The sequence below is a fragment of the Etheostoma spectabile genome, chromosome 21 (genome assembly GCF_008692095.1).
Source record: "Etheostoma spectabile isolate EspeVRDwgs_2016 chromosome 21, UIUC_Espe_1.0, whole genome shotgun sequence".
Taxonomy (NCBI): Eukaryota; Metazoa; Chordata; class Actinopteri; order Perciformes; family Percidae; genus Etheostoma; species Etheostoma spectabile.
In genome coordinates, this window is record NC_045753.1 from 18944802 (window position 1) to 18967652 (window position 22851).

At 39.4% G+C, this 22851-nt stretch overlaps 1 protein-coding gene across 9 annotated transcripts in view; it reads left to right on the forward strand.

Moving 5' to 3' along the window:
• plce1 (phospholipase C, epsilon 1) overlaps positions 1–22851 on the forward strand; it is an 84499-nt gene that overhangs the window by 3065 nt on the left and 58583 nt on the right. For 7 of the 9 annotated variants that reach the window (XM_032502386.1, XM_032502379.1, XM_032502382.1 and 4 more), the window contains exons 2-6: positions 4294–4387; positions 9029–9408; positions 9815–10497; positions 10739–11173; positions 11358–11567. In XM_032502386.1, coding sequence (XP_032358277.1) covers positions 9862–10497; positions 10739–11173; positions 11358–11567 — 1281 coding nt within the window. In that variant the 5' untranslated portion in view covers positions 4294–4387; positions 9029–9408; positions 9815–9861. The remainder of the gene's footprint in view (positions 1–4293; positions 4388–9028; positions 9409–9814; positions 10498–10738; positions 11174–11357; positions 11568–22851) is intronic. The other 2 variants (XM_032502380.1, XM_032502381.1) reach the window with 2 other exon arrangements.

Consider the following 22851-nt stretch of genomic DNA (forward strand, 5'->3'; position numbering starts at 1 on the left):
CACACACACACACACACACACACACACACAGAGCCCTCTCTCTCTCTCTCTCTCTCTCTCTCTCTCTTTCTGTGCGTCTCTCTCTGCCTTACCCTCTAATCAATGCCATATGTTCTCCAGGTCCTTCGCATGAAAAGTCTGTTGTGTTTGCAGCACTGTTCCCAGCGTAACCAGCCTCTCACTTTGTTACTGGCAGAAGGAGAGTGTGTTGACAATGAAGGGTACCCTGCAACAGCTTGCAGGTGGATGTTTCATCCATTTAACTTGTTTTTTTTTTCCACTGTTTGTTCAATTCTGATGGAATCAGTATTGTATCCAGGGTAGTGATGGGAAGGTGGATGTTTTCTTTCGCCTAACGCTTCTGCGTAGTTGTTTCAGTATTCATGACCTGTCCTGGTGGCTGGTTTGAATCTGCATGAATCTCCTTGATCTTTCCTGTCAGGGTGTGTAGGTTTCACATCGCCTCGTTTATTATTTTAAAAAAACACGTTGTCCAGGATGCCAAAATCGGCCTACTTAAACTTATTAATCTAAGAAACCTTGCATGCTTGGCCCCATTATGTGACCATGACTAATATAAACATAACCACCTCTTGTTATGTTGGGACCCACCAGAAACTGGCGTGTGACTCATTTTAGGTCCCAACCTAAAAATGTAATAAAACTCCCTTCAAATGAAGGGTACACATACTTCAAATTCTCCTAATAAGGGGATGCCATCCTGTTTAAATGGTTATGGACAGATTCCATTCAGCTAGGATTTCTTTACAGAAATTTAACAGGCCATCAAATGGAAAGCTGTTTTTCATCCGTTCTTACTCACTTGAGCTGGGATTCTCTGCCCAATGCTGGCTGGGTTCGGCCCACTGGGTCTGGGCTAATTCAAGCTCTTTAATTTGCTCCACCTTTCAATTACTTTGGCATTCAAGGTAGGCCTGCCCCATAAATCGTTATAAAATTGCGATCTTTATTCACCTGTTTGCAATTTTATTTTTAAATAACTTACATTTTTTTGTATTTAATTTTTTTTTTTCTTTGATTCTCATTTAATAGGTTTTAAAATGCTCCCAAGTGCTAGAATGCTCTCCCTTCTCTTCATTGAAGCCTCTATGTTTACAGGCTTGTGGTGATGTGCTATAGGTGCCAAAATAAATCTATGTTAGCTATTGCCAATTTTTTTGTCATAATTCATGTGTGCAATAAACATTACACTTCGTTAGAAAAAAATTGTGGCAGAGAATCGTGATATCAATTGTAAGCTAAATTTTTTTTGATTTATTTGTTTTCTGCTGAATCTTGCAGGCCTAATTTGAGGCACTGTTTACTGGTTACTGTAGTAAAAATTGATTAACCGATTGTTGTTAATGGCTGCCTGACTCCAATGTGTAATTAAAGAGAAATGTACAGTTTACGGTTAATGTCGGATGGTTATACCTTTAAATATTAGAGGTGGATTTAGATAATTTTAAATAAAAATCAGGTGTTTGCAGTGTTGCGACTCATCAAATGATTAGGGTTGGGTTGACACAGAAACCATGATTTTACTATTTTAATTTATTTCACCTTTATTTATTCAGGCAAGTCATTAAGAACATGTTCTTATTTGCAGTGGCGGCCTGACCAATTAGCTCTCAGCCAGATCAGAGGTCGTTTGGACAATAATGCAAAAATCAATTTAATATATAATTTCACATCACTTTTTTTTTTTTTTAGATTTTCCCCTTTATGTAAGCACACACACGTGTGTATGTATGTATATATATATATATATATATATATATTTTACACTTCCCAGCTGCAAAAATCTGTCCCTTTATCTAGGCTAGGTCTTGCACTGCATGGTAACATATGTCCGTTCCTTTTCAACAGTGACCAGTTTAAGGAATGTGATTCTATTGTAGTCATATGATGCGTCTTTTCTTCTCTGAACCCCTGTGTTAAAGAGAGGGGGCGGGGTCTTTTTCATGAAGAGTGTGTTATAATACTGAAGACTTAAAGGGCACTCTGCAGTATTTTCTTTCACTGGATCTTTACCACGTTTTGATTTCCAACACACACAATTTGCAATACCCTTTATTCAGCATGATGCCCAACGATCTTAATAAGCCATCACTGTGCACGGTGGTTTGGATGCACATCAAAGTGCATGATGCATCAATAGTCAAAGGTTCTTCTTCACTGGAAGGAATATACATACACGTATATTCTTTCTTCAGGATTGTTTATTCTTGATTTCCCCTTCTTGGAATACAAATTAGTCCGTTTTTGGCATCACCAAAACCTTTGTGACTGAAAAGGGAATCTAATTGAATTCTGTGTTTTCACGGCGTGACTGTTTCTTTGCAGGTTGGGTGACTGCAGTTGGAGCGTCACTCTATTGTACTCACATGGCATGCCTTTATTTTCCCGTGGGCCCCTACACAACAGAGAAGGGGATTCCTTCTCCCCCTGACCTGCTTATAATGCTGGTGGAATGCTAAAGATCCAATGACAAATCTTAGTGTGAAGTATTTAGTGGAGTATTTTGGAGGCTCAGGTGGATAAGTGGCATTTCAGCTCACTGAGATATTTTTCAATGTCACTTACTCTCTATTTTACTTTCCTTGTCCATTGACTACGAGCTGTTATTGTAAATTTGAAGCCTAAAGGTTACTGGCAGTAATAACCGGGGCTGCTTTCTACGTCACTGATTGGCTCTACGTTCCTGCACTCCTTGTGAAGTTGGACCTAATCACATACCAGGCCATGAGTCATCGTTTGGCTGAGTATGCCTCATGAATGAACATTAGAAAAAGGCTTTTATGTAAGCATGAAGGCCTCCTGTTGATGGGATAAACAATGATTAGGATGGGTTCAAAAACCCTCGATCCTGAGACACAAACAAATTGTTACTCATTTTAGTTGACTACCCATGAGGTTATTGTATAAAGGGCATGAGTGTTAACATCCATAATAATTTCAGTGAGTGGTTGAATGTCTCAACAAAAAACAACAACTGTGTTCTGCTTTAGAGCTGTGTCAGATTTGGATTCAGATATAGCTGTTATCCACCATTTGTTTATTAAGTGCTTTTGGTGAACATGTTAAGTTTCCTACTTATACATCCTTCAAAATACAGTGACATGGACATGACATCAGACTCCTCTTTTCACCCTGTCTCATTTAAGTTACAGTTCAGTGTCGACATGTATCCATACCTCTGGGGCCATTAATGGTGCCAGTGTAGTGGCCTTTCACCACAGAACAAAGGTTATAAAACACATTTGTTATAAAATTATAATTTTGGAAATGTGACAGCCATTGATATTTTCACTCCATGGCCTTGAGATGCTCCTAAAATGTACTTAAAGCCACTAGTAGAACTTGAGACTTCACTGATGTCGACCTGTGAATGTCACACTGCACCACTGATACTGTAACATGCCTTGCATGTAAAAGCAACATTTTTATTATGTGGTGTAAGCTCCAAAACAATTAATGCTGTACGTCAATTTCTAATTGATGTGTGGCAGTTGGGAAATAACCTTTTGAGAAAAATTAAAAAACAGACGCACACCCACAAATACAAAAAAAATACAGTACAGTTTGGTTGTTCACCATCTGATTCTGATTATATCCCGTTTATTCATGACTGTCAGAGGTGCTGAGATCATCCCCTTTTGCTCTCATCAACATGTGTTACACTTTATTGCAGCACAGATAATGTTGGTAACATTTCTCTTCTAAAGCATGATGAGCAGACAACTGGCTGTGCTTATTTTATCAGGTTTTTCCAGTAGTGCATCTTAGATCACAGTTTTCCTAGGCTTCTATCGAAGCATACAAGCTCCTTAAAGCAGCATACAAAAAAAGTGACAAACATTGAAAAAAGTGTTGAAAAAAAGGAACAAAATTGTAAAAAAAAGTTAAAAACATCAATGTAAAAGTGTCAACAAAAGTGTTGTTTTTCAATTTTGACGGGAAGACAACACAAGGGTTAAAAAAAATGTATACAGTGTATCATTAAGACAGAAACCAGTGCTAATGATGTCATGAATTGAATTAGTTCTGTGTGTCACTGCAGTCCTTTGTTGTGTGCTGTAACTGTCAGTCAGATCAGATGACTGTCAAGGTGAAACATTTATATCAACAAACTTCAAAAACACATTCTGATTGGCTGCTGAACTTGCAGGCCAACTGTGAAAGGCCCCTCCCTTATGTCTCTCTCTCTCTCTCTCTCTCTCTCTCTCTCTCTCTCTCTCTCTCTCTCTCTCTCTCTCTCTCTCTCCCTCTCCCCTTCTCTGTCTTACTCAGTTGATAGATAGTGAGCGGGAATCCTGATTCTCCTGAAAAATCCTGGAGCCTAAGATTATCAGGACTTTTTTACAAGGAGATTGCCTACATTAATGTAAGTATTAAAACTGAGATATACCTAATGTAATAACATTACTATTATTATTTATATATATCTTATTATTGGACTATTTTTTACCATTGAGAGATTGTCTAGGAAAATAAGTGTGGTGTTATGTGTGCCATGTGTTAGACAATATTAAATAAAATACAACAAGTGAAGTTGAAGTGATTGAAGGTTTTCTTGGTCAGTGCACTTGTCACTCTGTGTGACCTGGTTTCCAGGCATGTGTGTGTATGTGTGTGTGTGTCTGTCTGTGTTTTTGGCCCAAGGCTAAGATTTAGCCTGAGAGAGCCATTTGCTTTCCTAGCCAGGGTCACAGTTCAGCTGATAACAAAAGACACTTTGAACTGTGTTTGGTGGGTGTGCGTGGTTGTTTTCTAGTTCTGCAGACATTTGATCATTCTTATAAATAGCAGTTCTCTCGTCAGTATTTGTGAATTTCACCTTTTGAAATAGTTACACAGTAGGTCTACTAAGACTTATTACAGCTGTAGCACATTGTATATCGAACCTTACTTGGTCCACATACTTCCATTTTAAGTAATGTGGGAATGCTATCCTGTTGCTAATTTCAGAGTGTTTTTAAATTAGCTTGATGGCAAGCACAGCTGTCCATCATGCCCCTACACATTTTTTTCAGGATTTAAAGCTGCAGTGTGCAACTTCTTGCCTAGAGTAGCCAACATTTTATGCTAGCCCCGCCCTCCTGACAGGTTCATGACCTAACATGTGTTGTGTGTTGGTTGTTTGTGTCCCCAAATGACATCAGCCTTAATGTGACAGCTAGCATACAGTATGTACACAACATTGGCTGAAGCAGATGATGATGAACACAGATGGTTCCCAAATAGAACTTTGTTGTTTTCCATGTTTTTTTGAATTGTGTCTTGTCTGCAAACTTAGTTTTACTGCACTTTTGTTTCTCATTTCTTCTCCCAGTTCTGGTAGTTGCTGAGACTTGCCCTTTGCTACGATTGCTAATCTCTCTTTTATAACTACACCCAAGGTCAATAGCAGGTTGGTTCCCATAAAAAAAATCATACATGCCTAACTTGATGTATGATTTCCGGAAATTGGGAATCTAGTCATGACAGCACAGGTACACAGTCCAAGAAATATATTGAAGATATGATTGAAATTATGATTTGAAGCCAAAAGGCTAGGGTTTTGTGAATGACATCAATAACACAGGCACTGTGGGAAGATATTGTACAGTCTGTCACATAGTTGCTAAAACCTATTCTTTGCTAACTTTTGATATTTCTAGTTTGACCTGTTAGTTGACTGTGACACATGCAGGTGAGATCAGAATGGTCATTGTGAAGAACAGAGTTCTCAGAAAATGTCACTTGACTTCATTTAATAATTTCTGATAGTTTGCTTATAACGACATGGACTTCTGAAAACTGCCTTGATTTTGATTAGTTTAGCTGCGGTTGAGATTTTTCCCTCAGTGAATTTTGTCCTATTTATTCTTAGGTGTTGTAAAACAACTTCTTCAGCATATAACTCATGGGTAAGGTGTCTCCTTTTAATGTTGCAATGTTGCAAAATTGGTTATAAAAGGTGTATATTATGAGTATCCCGTAATATACCAAACCTGCTTTTTTTGCAGTGCTGATGTGCCAATTGTAATGTGTAATATTAATAAAATGTTTACATTTTCAATGGGAAGACACAATTTGGTAAAAGAAAATAGCGAAAACTTTGCATTAACTAGTTTAGCATGTTTTGTCATGGAAAATGAGGTCTTTTTTATTAGCTCCATTATATTGATTATTAAAGTACATTTTGTAGAAAAATACTTCATGTAACCTTCTCTGGCCTACTCCAAAATTTCATTTTTAGTTGACGTTTATTAGCTTCTGGGAAATTCGGAATCTTGGCATGTCTCTTATTTCTTATTACAGAAGTGACTCACACTTTTGAAGCTGTTTCAGCAACTCCAGTATGACGATAATGATGCCTAGAGATCAATGCCGGGTTTTTTTGTGTGTAAAACCTACCTTAAGCATATTGCTGGATACCATTGTTTCAGAATGCCATTTTAGATTATAGGTTCTAGCAATGAACAAAATAAGAATATGTGAATCTCTGAATGTCCTATTATCAAAGGTAATCTTTTTTGATTTATCAGATCAGTGTTCTCCAAAGGCTACAGCTTAGCTGCACTGACGAGGAAGTCGTATGAAAGTTGGTTGAGCTCATGAATGGAGCACTTGTCTGTTTCATCCCTTTGGCTCAAGTTCTGTCTGCGTGAATGTAGCACATAGCCTTGAAAAGAGGCTGCGGACATCCAACACAGACAACTTGGTGTGTGTGTCTGTGTGTGTGTTTGTGTCAAAAGAATGCCTTGACTGCTTGAATTACTAAGGATCAATGACTTGAGCCCTTTCCTCCCTATTTGTATTTGTCTTTCTCTCCCACACACACACTTAAAGTGTAGCTGATCCTCCCTCTCGGTCAGTCCCACATTCCTACAGTAGCCCACGCATTTTGGCATGGAATTGAGGGCTGTGGTTGCTGTAATTATGAGGTTTTTGGCACTAGTTTTGGGGATTTATACATTGCTGGCCAGTGTTGACGATACCAGAACCACACAATTAGTATGCGTGCATGTTGTGGGTGAATGTGTCTGTTATGGCTCTATGTCATGCAAGCATGTTGCTTAACTAGTCTCTGCGTAGCTCTTATATATTCTCCTACCAGTGTGCTAGATTGATTTTAGACAGAATATGTGAAATCAAATCAGTTTTTTTCTGAGATTTTGGATAAGGGAAATCATTTTCTATATATTTTTGAGCTGTGTGATGAAAGCCAGCCACTGAACGTGGACTGTTTAGTGTCATAGGCATTGTTAGCGCTCCTCTTTTCCAACTGGCATTCTACTGAGTTTGCATAATTGACGTCTATTTAACAGTATGTGCTTTCCTTAAAGACAAGAGTCTTGTATTTTAAGACTGCTGCTGGACAATATCAAAAATAAAAAAAATGTTTCTGTTAGTTGTAATTATCAACACTTGTTTGTGTTGGAGGAGGACGAAAAGTTTAAGGTAGTATCAATGTTTGATTGTTTAAAGTTTGTAAGTATTTACTAGCATTAGAAACTCAAAGCATGTTGTTACATTTAACAATAATAACAGTCAAATTAATCCAGAAAGTTGGTTTCCACCTGGATTTTAATTTAAAATTAAATTTAAATTTAATCTAAAGCTGGTTTTACACCGCTGCGGGGAATCACAGTGTTTTAGCTTAGAATTGATACCACGATTCTCTGCCACAATCTTTTCCTCATAAAGTGTAATGTTTATGCACACATGAACCATGACAAAACAAAACAAATTGGCAAAATTGGCACTACCGAGCACATTGTTCATCACCACAAGCCTGTAAACATAGAGGCTTCAAGGGAGAGAAGGGAGAGCATCGCAGCGCTTGGAGTGCTTTAAAACCTGTTTTAAACAGTCTATGTTTAAAACTCACGGAAGAGAGTAGTAGCGTTTGTGATGCCGTCAGCTCGTAAAATTAAATGAGAATCAAAGTTATTTAAAAATAAAACGGAGAACATGGGTGAATCAAGATCGCGCTTTTATAACATTTTATCGTGCAGGCCTAGTTTTTCAAAAAGCAAATACATTTTTAAAAAGCGGTTCCTGCCGTCCGCCAAAAGGTTGCCGCCAAAAGTTCAGGTTGGTGAACAGGGTTCCTAGGAACCCTCAGGCCTTTAGGAACAGGATCCTAAAGGCCTGAGGGTAGAAGCTCCTCTTCAGCCTCTCAGTGCTGGCAATGGGTATCCGGTACCTTCTTCCTGACCTCAACAGGGAGAAAAGGCTGTTACCTGGGTGGTTTTGATCATTAATGATTCTCCAAGCCTTTTTCTTGCAGTGACTGGAAAAAGGCTGACATTTTATATCCAAAAGGTAAAATTCTAGTTATCCAGAATATGTAAGTTCATGATGATAGATAAATGGGGCAAATCTAGATATGGGATCCACTTTTTAGACAACATGGCAGGTTGTTAATTATTAGTACTTTGGCAGTGTGGTGCACAAATGTCTTCCTTGAGGTTTTCTTATGGTGTTTGTTAATCCCCACTGTTTTTCTCCAAGACACATTACTGAAGAATTCAATTCTGGCGACACTTTATTATTTAATCATACCAAACACATAACATGTCCTACAGTCCATAAATCATCTCAGGAAATGGGGATAAATGGGCTGTTTATAGTTTTATTCTTATTGCCCCAGAAGGTTGGTCGTTTTTATGGGTGTAAAATGAGTGTGGTTCCTTCCCTCATTTTTTCCTTCCCGGCTGAAATTCAGTATTTGTTGCTTCAGTTGTTTCGGTCACAATGGCTTGTGCTGTGTCCAGTGATTTTGTTGAATAGTTATAGATAAGAAAGTTGATGTGATGAAAGAAGAGAGCACAGAAGGAATTATATTTGTATTGCTCAGTCTTGAACCTTTTCGCTGTGTCACCCAATCTCCTTTGAATATGCTTGAAAGTTGAACATTGCATGAACGTTTAACATTCATTCTTATTCTGAACTGAAACAACAATGGAAATGACTTTATTAACCACATAAATAATGATTGGTGCATCTGTGTTTTCTCTTTTTCCTCTCTTCTCAGGGCCTGCAAAAGGATAACTATGCCACAGATACATATCAGGTCCAATCAGGACTAGCGCACACAGGGACACACATGGCGGTGTAAGCTGTGACTGTGAACCGTACTATCAAGGAAATTCCTCGGCCCTCCAGGGTCACCTCCGTGGGTTCTCTATCTGGTGGTTTGTACAGCTGCACAAGCTTCTGTTTCTACAACACGCACACAAAACTCACACAGAGCACACTCTGTATGGACATGTTGTCTTAGTCTCTCAAGAGTTCCCTAGAAGCTGAAGTAGTTATTTGCCCTCAGTACATGTCTATGACCATGGTGGCACACTGACATTGAAGAGGAAGCTTGTTGTGTAGCATGACCTGAAGCGGATCTCTCTCATCATCTAAGTGAGTATTTTTGAACTGAACTAAAATACAAAATGTTTGATTCTGATTATGGTAGCTGAAACAGTTAATACTTTCTTTTATTTATTTATTTATTTTTTTAATATGTGAGCCAATTCAGGGTAAACTCACACCATTAGTCATTTTCTCTGCACATTTTGTTTCCTCTTGTTGATCTATGGAGCCAGTGATCAGGTTTGAAGATGTTGCTTCTCAAATGTTTGAAATTAAAAGAATCTCAGAGAAATGTATTTGACTGATGCTTGCATCACAGATTGGGTCTATTGCAAGCAATTTTAAATATATAGATAAAGTGCCTTAAGCCGAATTCTGAAGTTCTTCTTAATGCTGTTAGGTTAGATTTGTCATACTTAACTGTCATCAACAGCAAAGTGTCACTTGTTTTTAGAGCTGCAGCAAAACAAAGCATAAAGCAGGACGCTCCAGGGAGAAGCCATGGCTACTGAAAAAAATCCGACACAGGTTGGATCTGTTGTCCTGGCTCCGCATGCTCCACCTCCATCCACTGGGAGCACACCCAGCAGAGCAGCCAGACACACAAATGACAGCCAGGAAGTATGGCAATACTCTGAACAATTGTGGCAATCGAAAAAGCGGAGCAGCCCTTCCCTTCTATTATACAGGAAGTTGTCGTGTGACAGTGGGAAAGGGACGATTTTGGACGAGGAATACGAGTGTTTGGATTACAGCTCAAAACTCTCGAGTACCGAAGAGAAACTCTATCCAGAGCTGCCGGCTGGCAGAAGAATTGAAGGAATAACTAACACTGTTCCTCCAATACCTGGGAATAGTTCAGAGGGATGTCCGTGCCAGATGGACACGCCTGTAGAGGCTGTGCATGTAGGCAGATACAGGCAAGCTGGCAGCACCCACTGCTCCTGCACCCTGTCGAGCCTTTACATGGGTCCAAAAATCTATTGTTGCCACAGCCCCAGATCCAGTCCAAGCCTCAGCTCTAGCCCTGTTCAGAGTCCTCGCCTCTGCCCCAGCCCCGGCCCCAGCCCCTCTCAGCACAACTATCGACACATCCGCCGCAGCAGCCTGCCTGTGTCTATGCTGGCTTTCCAGAAGGTAATAAAGGAGAAAGATGCAAGCCCTGGTTATTTGCTGATTGTGTCCTTTAACTGCTTCACAAAGGATGTGTAATAGGTTCTCTGTGCTCTTACATGCTTATTTTAAGCACAAGATGGAACTATGTTTACACTGAATAAAATGCTTTACCCCATTAGAAAGCCCATTTGAGGCACTGACAATTTAGCTGTACAGAAACATCATTAAGACTATTTTAATTTACCATGTTTTCTGCTTCTAGACATTACCCTGCCTCTCATCTCGGTGCAGTCCATCCAGTGAACCGAGCTCTTTGGTGTCATCGCCCTGTAGTTCCCCCCCTGCTAACCCCCGCCAGCATCTCCGGAATGGACACATTCACTGGCATCATCTCAAAGATGGCTACTCGAGTTTAGAGAGGCTCAACAGAAAGCCCAGGGTTGACAAATGCTCCCTTGAGGAATTATTTCTAAGACGAGCATCTCTAGAAACCATGAGGACCACCACGAGGACAACCCTAAGGAAGGATGAGAGGTCATCCTCAGGAGTGACCAGGAACCGTGGTGGCGGTAGCGGCGGCAGCAGCAGCAGCGATGAGGGGGATGGAGAGGGTCTCTTGGATAACACAGAGTTTATTAGAAACCGTAAAGAGCGTTCTACTGTCCTGGTGAGGCGCTTCTTCAAGAATAATCAGAAGGTATTTACATGCAAGATTCCTTTTTTATAAGATTGAACAATTTAGGTGTTGTATAGAATATGTATCTTGAACAAATGTGTTATTTTTTAATGTTTATTTTACTTTATGACCCTTGATCGTGACATTTATAGTTTACTAAACAAACCATTGTGACACGCTGAAATACTTTTCTTCTTTCCATAAGATGACCAAGTCAGTGTGTACTGGTACCAGAGCGATTGTCAAGACCCTGCCATCAGGACGCATCTCAGAGGAGGTCTGGGACAAAGTTGTTAATTGCAGGACATGGCAACCCAGCAAGAAGGATATGTGGCCAGTCGTAATACGTGGTATGGGAGAAGAATTCAGAGTCTGCAGGGAGATGCTACATTTTGTTGGAGTTAAGCTACAGCAGGTAAGAGAATCAATACACAGGCTCACAGATTTCATGATACTTACATTTTTTACAGCCAGGCTACTGTTAACACGCTCCCATTATGAGAGAACTGTGCAAAAAGGATTGTATGAAGTATGTCTGCAGTGTTAATAAGCACAATTAAACATGTTTTCCATAATCATCCTAAGCCAAGGGTTATTAAGGTTGCCTTTTAAGAGTTTAGAAAATATGTTACAGTGGGAGGCACAATGTTTATAGTGTTCATGGCCTTAAATCACTGACGATTCACCTCAATCTAAAATGTGCTCATGCTTCAAGTGCTTTAAAAACGATGTGGATTTTCCACAGATAATAAGGCATTGGATTTAATATGTGGTTTGCTTTTCAAGCTCTCATCCTCCCCCCACAAGAAAGCTATAATGGCACAAGAGCAGTGTTGCCACAGTTAGTCTGTAAAGTTAGTTACTTTAAAGATTATTTGATTTTAAAAGTAACAGTTAGATTACAAGTTACTTTATTTAATTAGCAGCTGCCGACAACACCCCCGCCGCCTCAACATAAAAATGGTTTACTGTGAGGCAGCTCGGCATTGACAGTAGTGGGGATCTTGTTTATTATGGCATGAAAGAGAGCGAGTCAACCGTATTTAAGGGCAGCGTTCCCTCTACAACTTACTGCCCGTCCAACTTCTTCAACTCCCCCCCACTTATTGGTTTTGCACCTAAGTCCAGCTTTTGTTGTTTGGGTTGTGGGGAACCTTCTGCTCTCTGCTTTGCATCACCTGGGACTTGCTCTGTATGTTTGATTGTGCAGTGCTGTGACTCCAAATGTTTCTTCAAATTTGATGTAGTGTTTTTGTAGCTAGATAGAACTTTATTGCCACCAGCACAGAGTGTACAACAAACCTTAATATTGCTATCTTTAGCTGACACAAACTCAAAATAGTGATTTTATTTCCAGCTAGAAAACTTGCATCTCTCCCCTCCGTCCATTGTTGTTTACGTTTGTGTGTGTGTTGTATGTTGTACACGTGAACTGTCCACATGCTGAAAATGTGACTTGTCGCATACGTGCCTTCACTCCCAAGATGCAAAAAGAAAGCAAAAATATATATCTTTACAAAGAAAAATGACAAAAATACTGTTGTAATGCACAGTGACTTGAATAAATAACTTTAATCTGATTACTGGTTTGGAAATAGTAACGTGTTAGATTACTTGTTACTGAAAGAAGTGGTCAGATTAGAGTAACACGTTACCAGCATCACTGCACAAGACTATTTATGACTTGATTGATTTTTGCTTCAATGGAAGAATTGTTCTTGGCTTTTGCTTTCCTCTGTTTGGGTTGAAATGTTATGCCTGTTGTTCATGAAAGATGAATAATTTGTTCAAGGAGTATGTTAATAGATCAACACACACACACACACACACACACAGACACACACACATACACACACTGGCTCTTTGTTCAGGGTAGGCCCCTGCTGTGGAAAAATGAGTTATTCTCTGTTAGTTCTGCTCCCCATATTACTGACAGACTGAATGACTGCTGTGTGTGTGTGTGTGTGTGTGTGTGAATGGACCGAGCAGAGTTGGCATCTGCATTAAAGTTATAGCCATGGAAACTGGAGAGAAGGTAAATGACCATGACAGAGTGAGAAAGTTAGAGAGCGATGGAAGATGGAGGAAAAAAAAAAGGTCGAGTGAGACAGAGAGGAGACCCAGGACATTGCTGTGTTATTATTGAGTTCCCAAGCAAGAGGGAGTGTTTTCTACAAACATGAAAACCTCTCACAAGAGCTGTTCAGCTTAAGCAACCTTGGCAGCTACAATTCAGAGAATATACTTGTTATTCCTACTTTTCAATATGAGGCATTTTGTGTGTCACAAGTCATGCTATTCAGTCTTAGAGGTGCAAACATTATAACAATCTGTGAAACTGGGATTAGGCAACATCACACAAGATATTCTGCTGTTGTTTTTTGTTATCTTCTCTCTCCTCTTCCTGTGAAAACTTAAAACGCATGGAGACCAAAACCCATTGCCTTAAGGACGCCTAGTTACACAAGACCAAGTTTATTATATTGTAATGCCAAGTAACATATTGTATTTCTTTTTAAATGTTTTGCTATGTGTAACTGTGGAGTGAATGTACCTGGGCACTTGACTGTGCATGTGGCATTTATTATGTTTTATGTTATATGATGGGATTCTGACATGTGCACAGTTGTAATATACTTATGTGTGTGCATAAATGCATGGATATGTATTTGTGTTTTATATGGGTTCACGCATAGCAAAAACAGAGCCATGTACTGTCTAAGGATGGGGGCATGTAGACTCTCACTGTACAAACACACACTCATACTCATGTGCATGCTGCAGTGTGGTTTCTGACTTTGCCAAAGTGTTTTTATGAGTCCTTGGTGGTCGTCGAAATACGGTCTGTGTAAAGTCCAGGAAGAGCTGCTTTAATAATGAGCCTATTGAAAATGGGGGAGTTGCCAGCACTTCCCTTGTCAAAACACCATCTGAGCTACTCCTGTAAGGGGTCACCAGAGAAACTCTGAGAACACTGAGCAGCAGTGAATAAGTAGAGTTGTAGCGGGGCTGTCATCGGGATCATAAAAACTATGAGAAAGTAGAAATGCATCCTATTTCAAAAACAAATGGGACTCATGCAGTCCAGTCGCAAGGAAACCTATTCCTCCTATTTTCTGTCTGTTTAAATCAAAGTACAGCATGTTTTTTTGCATCCCAAACCAGCCACACATGCTAAAGCTAAACTTAGTTGTCAATGTGTGCAGTATTCTCGCAAACGTTGTAAATTGATTACAGAATTAAAAAACACTGTCTGTCTCTACTCCCCTCTGTCTTTTGCACGCAGCACGCACACACCCCCACACACACACACCAACCACACCCAAACACACACACACCACACACACACACACACACCACACACACACACACCACACACACCACACACCACACACACACACACACCACACACACACACACACACACCACACACACCCTTCCACACTTTATGGTACCCTATATGTGGCATAAAAGCCTGACTCTGCAGCAATCATGTTGAGAGTTCCTCTGAGTTCTGGATTATCCTGTGCCCTGTGTGTTTATGCTACAACTAATGAAGTGAGAAAGAACAAGACACAGGATATGTGAAGGAGATTGGAGCGAGAGAGAAGAGAGAGAGATAGAGAGAGAGGGACAGAGGGAGAAAAAGAGATATTGCCCTAGAAGAGAAAGAGGGAAAATGAGATTTTAACAGTGGAAAAGGAAGAAAATCTACCATGGAATTAAGTGAGAAAACAGGGGGGGGGGGGATCAGGCATGGACTATCTGAGAGGATAGAGAGAGTGAGAGAGTGGAAACACAAAGGAGTTTTGACCAAGACAAGCCATGAACGTGTGTTTTGTATAGGTTTTTACATAAACCAGTTCATAATGGAAAATGGACATGATGGAAAATATTATAAATGGAGGGGGGAGGGGGGGGCTTTTACATTGTCTTACAGTAAAAATGCAAAAAACATTTTCAGGGTTCTAATTAGAATGTTTCTGTAAAATCCCTTTGTGCACTGATCAGTGTATCTACAATCTTTTTTTAAGTGTAAGGGAAGTTTAACACAAAATAAGGAAGTGTTTCCCCGCTCTGTGCCGGTTTAACGTTAACGTTGCTGGCAGAGACCTGGAGTAGGGATCAAACAGTCTCTGAAACCAGAAGCATTTCATTGTTTGCCTTTGTAAGCACCAATTAATCCTGCTGAGAGTGCTTTCATTTAACTTAAAGTGGTGTCAGGCCAAGTGGTAAGTGACAATGCACACCCTACACACACCCACACACACACACACACACACACACACACACACCACACACACACACACACACACACACACACACCCACACACACAAACAAATATACACACACCCACACACACACACACACACACACACACACACACACACACAAATATACACACACACATAGGCACAAACATGGACTACACCCTTTTTTGACCGTAGCAGTTAGGGCGAAGTGGTTGTGGGGCTGAGAGATGGATGCTCGTTTGTATAATGTCTTCCCATTACCGAGGATGCAAGTAGACTTAAGGGACAGGAACACATTCTGCTTTCTAGGGACGCTCTGTGCTTTCCTGCTTTCCTCATTGTGTCTTCTCACAACTGTTCCAATCCAAGGAAAATCTGTGCGGGGAAAGGGAATTAAAAATGTCTCTTTCTGAAGTGCCCCTTGGGATGTGACTTGTCTCCTTAAATATCAATATACACAGGCTTGTGTCTTGGAGATATTGTTTAACACAGTTGTTCATTGTTTGTACTATCGATCCAACTGAAATACTTTCAACTCATCTCTCTTTGAAACTGACTATTAATCACATCATTTATTATCTGGCCCAGCGGATGTCACGCCATTACTTTTTTCATGACTAGGAGTTCTTTTTTGTCTCTTGTTAGGTTTTTTTGTAGGTGGAGCTCAGTTGTAAACCACAGATCACCAAAAATAATGTGTATTAGGTTTGGTTCACAAATACAACAGTCCTGACTGTATACATAACTTCCTGACTGGGTGGATTGATAGAGGGAGAGAGATGAGACACACACACACACACACACACACACACACACACACACACACACACACACACACACACATGCGCAGCATTGTTGCTTACTCAGTCTCCCATGTGGTTGCCGTGCTGTAATATCAGCCCACACATGCACACACAGAATATCTCTGTTTCTCTTTCTTTTTTACTTTTAGTTTGAACAAATTTTAGATTAATAGCAAAGATAGTCCCCAGCATTCAAAGTCTCTTGAAGAAGTTGGTGTGGTAAATGTTGAAAAGTAAAATCTGAGCGTGAATCTGTAGTCGGTAGTTGCAGTTAATTAAAGGCTGCTGAAATAGCAAAGTAAGCACATTTTTTGCCTTTCTCCGTAGCTAAAGACATAATTTAATTTAGTCCCAAATGCGCTGTTGAATTAAAGTTTTCTCCCAGCCCTTTGCTAGTTTAATATCCATGTCTTTAAAATGGGTCACTATCTTAAAAGGCTTTTATGAGCTCAGTTAATAACTTTTGCAAACACATCCACATTTTGGTTACCAATTACCACTTGTTTCAATGGTAACGTTTTAAGATAATATGTCCAACAAATATCCGGTTGTAAGACACCCATTTCAAGCTATGTTGTCAAGTCTGTGCAAAGATATTGATGCTCTTCACAGAGCTATTTCTTTTTCCCTGTAAAACAACACACAGACAACTATGAGGGTAAACTTACCAGCTGTTGGAAGCTCTCCTTCCAGGGGTACGGGTGACTTGAAAGAATCTGCCTTGCTCGGGATGCATCATGGGACGTGTGTACTCAAAGATCTCCATGTATAGACGCTTCCTAGAATATTAAATGCCAGATGAAACAAATTTCAGTTGGCTGCATTTTAATGAAAAGACAAGTTTCAATGCCTTCAGCAGCACTGATTGAAGGATTGAGTCGTTGGCTAATTGGCTAAATCTCTAGCAGACACAAGCTGCCTGACAGGTCTTGTTCCAGGATGTAGAGGAAGATCTTCAAAACAACCTCATCTGGAAGCTTCTGCTGCAGATATTGCTTTGCTAGGGCTGCTAAAAACACAAATACACACACACACACACACACACACACACACACACACACACACACACACACACACACACACACACACACACACACACTGAGGTAACATTGCATTGATTGGCTTTCCAGGTTGTTGCTTCAATTAAAAGACTGGCTTGTTTCTTTGTTAGGGTCATCACAGCGTCAACAGTTTTCTCTAAATTAATATTTACACGCCATTAAAGCACATACTGTATGCATGCACAACAAACTCCTTTTCTATGTGACAACTATTGAATAGATCTTAGAGCCTCTTGCCTACAATGTGAGATGGTAATTGATGAGCAGACACAGTGTTGAACCACTGGTAAGGGCCCGGTCGAAGTGATTTAATTACAATTACAATCACAGTTGGAGATAATGGAAATTAACAAATCACTTCAAACAGCTGAAATCCCTGTAAGCTTGGGAACACAGTTTTTTTGTTAAAATGTAGAATTATGAGAGACCCCACTCCTTGCACGTACATTGCAGACTAATGAGTTGAGTATTTCTTTTAGTTGTGAAAGTGTACAACATCTAAACGAAACTGGGCTGTGATAATTGGCTAAGCATGCCGCGTACATTTTTGCAAGGTGAACATGAGTTGAGCAACATTGCAGCTTGCCAGTATAGTGCATGACACCTTCAATTGTCTTTTGTGTGTAATCAGCAAGGCATGTATTATCTTTTTGTATTCATCCTACTGTCAACATTATGAAGCAATTAAGCAACTTTCAATTGCATCATTGTTGTAGTACAGAATGCACCACAGTAAAGTACAGCTTTTATTTACTACTGAAAATGTTTGTTGGAGATTTATTTGATGACTCGCCATACTACACAACACATTGATCATATTGAACATAATTGGCCGTCTGAGTTGCTCTCGCCAGATCGGTTTGAAGATTGAATCATTACAAACCCCGCACTAACACACAAGTTGGAATCCTCATTGCTTGTTATAGGAGATGGTCCCACCTCGAGGGCGTCTATGATCCACACAACATTAAGGTAGTCAATTAGCTGAAAAAACAAATAAATCCAACGCCTGCAACACAAAATAACATATTTTTAAAGAAGTAATTAACTACTTCAAAAGATCAGTAAGGGAAATGAAATGATTCAGAATCAATCAGCAGTTTCAGTTTTGAATTATAATTATAGTAACCCCAACCCTTTGTGTATATGTACACACACTCACACACACACACTTACCCTCCTTGTATGTCACACTCATTTAACCTTGTAAGTATCACTCTTATGGTCTCTCTCTGTGTGTTGTGCCACTACAAAGGAATGTGCAGAGCAGGCCACTCTAACCCAGCTGGGTGTTGCGGCTTAGCCTGAGATTAGTGTGTGTGTGTGTGTGTGTTTGTTCTGTGTGTTTGTCTGTGTGTGTGGTGGTGTGGTGGGTGTGTGTGTGGTGTGGGCGTGAGTTTTGTGCGGTGCGCGTGCGGCGTGTGCGTGTGTGTGTGTGTGTGTGCGTGCATTGAGATGTCTGCTTATACAGAAAACAGGTAGGACAGTAAATATCTGGCATTCCTTTGTAAGGAGAAGTGTTTTTTCACATTGACAGTATCTTGAACAATGTGACCTTTCTGCTCTTTAAACATAGCGAGACTTCATCCTCAGCTTAATCGCTGTTTGTAAGTTTGCTCTAGTCCGCTGCACAGAAGCGCATGTTGGATACAATACATTCCATCGTTTTTTTTTTCTGGGGTGACAGAAGGATGTCAAAACTGCATGTGGGTGTGTTTTTGCTTCATGGAGTTATGTGTGTGTGTGTGTGTGTGTGTGTCTGTGTGTGTCTGTGTCTGTGTCTGTAGTTCAGGCCTCTCGCATCTGTGTGATATTGTGGGGAAAATTGCGTTGCTCCAGAAACTGGGAAAGTGTCCCTATAGAGATCCAGAGCCAGGGTTGTTAAACTATGGGTTAGGACCTAACACACAAACACAAACAGTGGGGAATTTAACCCTGTTAGGTTGAATGCATAGACACACACTCCTAATCAATATTACGTAGCCTGTATTACTATTACTATTTGGGTGGACCTTGAAAATGCATTATTATGTGGAATCATCCAAATAAATAACATGAACTTTGACCACATACATTATGAGAAATGTAAACAAGCACACACATATGATCTTCCTGTCATGATGACAACTTTTTGACCTCTCTTTTGACCTCCCAGTTTTATCACCCTCATGTGACATGACATAGCACCCCTACTGCATGGCTGCTACATGTGTCACTCGGTTCGTGCTCTCCTCCAGTGATGCAATCACATTTTAGTATTGAAGACTCTTGCAGGTTTGATTTTAAAAAAGAGCATTTGGATGGAAATGGACCAACAATTCCCAAATGTGGGTCATACTACTGTTGCACTCAAAGAATAACACAATGGATATACAGCCTGGGTTAATAGCCTGTCACCTCCCCTTCCTAACACTTTGACTTAATTTGAGTGCTCATCCTGAATGGATTTAGCTAAAATTACACCCTTAATCTTACAGGATGCAATACATGAATAGTTTTAATTGCATTTTCTGCTTTTGTGGAGCATTATGAAAATGCATCACCCGATACAATGTCAAAGTAGGGTGTCTGACAATTTAACGTGATGTCATGTAAATCAAAGTTATATTCGATGGGCTCAGCTGAAAAGCCTCAGTAGTTTAGAATAACAAGTTCTAAGATTATTCTTTGACCTTGCTTGTCGTTTAACAGGACAGAATCTCTATCAACTAAGAATTAAAACAACACTGCATGTACTACTTAAGCGTTTAATGAAATACATAAACATGCCTTTAAACATGCTTTCAATTTACTTTTTCCTGCCTTCCCTTTCATGATGTATAAAATGTTAATAAATAGAGCTATGATAAAATGAGAGAGCTTTAAATGTGTACGAGCATGGAAAGTCAGCCTTTGGTTCCATCTGGTGGAGAAGAGAATACTTTATTCTGCAGATGAACTTAGATTGCTAAATATAGATAGATAGATAGATATTTATTGATCCCAAAAAAATGGGAAATTACAGTGTTACAGCAGCACACAAAATATACATACATACAATATACATGAAATAATAATAATAATAACAAAATATAAGAATAAAATATAAGAATATCAGAACAAATATTTAAATATATACAAGATAAGAAAAACAAAATGTGCAACTGTTTAAGTATGCTAAAATGTAAATGAACCAATCGGGCCGGTTGCCCTTATTGCAATATTGTGGTGTCTCAGAGTCTCATCTAGCACCCAGGGATGACGTGTTGAAGAGTTTTATTGCCTGTGGTAGGAATGATTTCCTGTAGCGGTCCGTGCGGCATTTAAACTATTTCTAAAAAATATTTCTGGTATGTGAACACCTATGACTGTTGAAGCCTGAATCATTCATTCATTCATGTATGTTTAATGCAAAATGTTGCTCACTGATCTGCGTGCGTGCGAGCATGCCTGTGTGTGTGTGTGTGTGTGTGTGTGTGTGTGTGTGTGTGTGTGTGTGTGAGAAAGAGGGAAGTTTCAGCTCCAACAGCACTCTTGTCATACTGTATGTCTGACTAGTCGTCCTTGTGATCTTTGTGTTATTGCAGCAAATTGCTAAAGCAATTAGTCAAGTAATCAGTTAGTTGATTACTGATGCTAAAGAGTCACTGGCTTCTTAAATGTAAGTGTTTTATTAATTTGATGTCATTATAAATGTATAATGTTTGGGATAGCTCTAATACTAAAGGACTAGTAAATTAATTTAAACAATAATCAAGAACTTAATTGATTGCTCCCAGTAACGATTATTTTAATTATCCATTAATCTGATGATTTTTTTTTGTGTTCAAATTTCTTTTTTTTCTTCTTTTTTATACTCAGAAATTAACAGATACAAACAATACAGTGAGACACGGAACGTGTCGCAGAGCCAAAGAAACACAGAGAGGAAAGCTGGGAGGGAGGGAATCAGCTGATCATTTTTTGACAAGATAAAGAAAACAGTGAATCCTCATACTTGGCACTTTTATAATTGATCATTAAAATAAGCATTTAGTTATTCATATGCTTATCTTAATCAACTTTTGTTTGGGGAAAAAAGAGATAGACATTAGTTATGCTTCATTTGAGCCTTTATTTTACTTGACAGATTCAGTTGTCAATGCTTGTATGCATATCCACCAGAGGGCAGCACACTTTTTTAATATAAAACAGGGCATGTGCTGTTTTTAGAAATTATCCTTGCAAATATTGTGCTCTAGTATAAGCTCTGCTTTGTCATAAGCCATTCCAAGGTGTTAAGATAAAGATAGAGATAGTAGGCTGGTGTCTATGTTCATTGGTTGAATTGTGCACAGTCATACAACAAGACAACACCACATCACTCTGTATTATTGTCCTAATTCATATTGATCAGGGGACTTTGTGCCTTTTTTAAGGCAATTAATGTACTAAATGTAGAATACTACATGAGTCTGTCCTCATTACTGGCTCAGGAGGCCGGTCTCATTAGCTAGTGATCAAAGAAATGCAAAGCAAACAGGGAAGGCCAGCTGTTTGCTTTGTTCTAAAGACCACTTTGATGTCAACTGGGCATGAAACAGATTAATTCTTCTACTTGATTAGGCAGATTCAATAGTACATACTGTATTCATTAAGACCTGTGACTGTTGTGATTGTGATTATGTGTGTGTCAATGTGCGAGGTCACTGAAGAAATTACCTTGGCCTTTGATTTCAACAAGAAAATGACAAATTCAGTTTCTTCCTGTGAAGATGTATTCTATGATTACTAATGGTTTTAACGATTACCCATTCTATACGAGTGAGGTGATTCTTAGTTGTTTGTAAATTGTTTTAACAGTGACCCGTGTCTGATTGGTCAACAAAGAGTGTGTATAATATGGCTAATAGAGAGTTTGTTGCAATAAACTGCAAGTGCTTGGCGCTACCATTGAGCGAGCTGGCTTAAACAGAAAAGCTGCAAACACTGGTCTTTAATTGGAGGTTGGCATAGAAACGCTCACCAGAGCAAAGCTAATAACAAGGATCAAGTGGCCGTAGCTCGGTCTCTATTGGTTTGATGGCCCACAGCGTCACCTGTCCAACAAAGCCAAGCTGGAACATGGCTTGTTTAGCCATTATGACATATTAAAGGCTAAGTGTTAAATTTTTCTACTGTTTGGCAAAACAGCCCCCAGTGGATGGAGTTTGCTCAGTTGTCATAGCAATAGATTTGTTGACATGAGTAACTATTGTAATCCTGTACAATACTTTTTTAGCATTTGTCATGCATCTCATCCAACTTCACAGATGAGCACCAAAGTTCGTTTTTGACCTTTTGAAAGAGTATTTGGACAAAATAGTTGCAAAACATGGTTTTGCACCTACTAGTTTAGGGATACTTAATGTCACGTGACACTTGGCTGTACTTCTTAACTCAGGAAATAATTTGGTTTGGAAACATTTGGTGCAATCCATATTCACTGTGATTTATCATCCTGCCCCAGCCAAAAAGACACAATAGTTTTCTTAAAATGGATAAGTTGGTATTTTTATCAATCTGTCATGCATTTACTTTGCTTAGTACAGTTTGTATTGACAGACTATTATTTTCTTCCTAA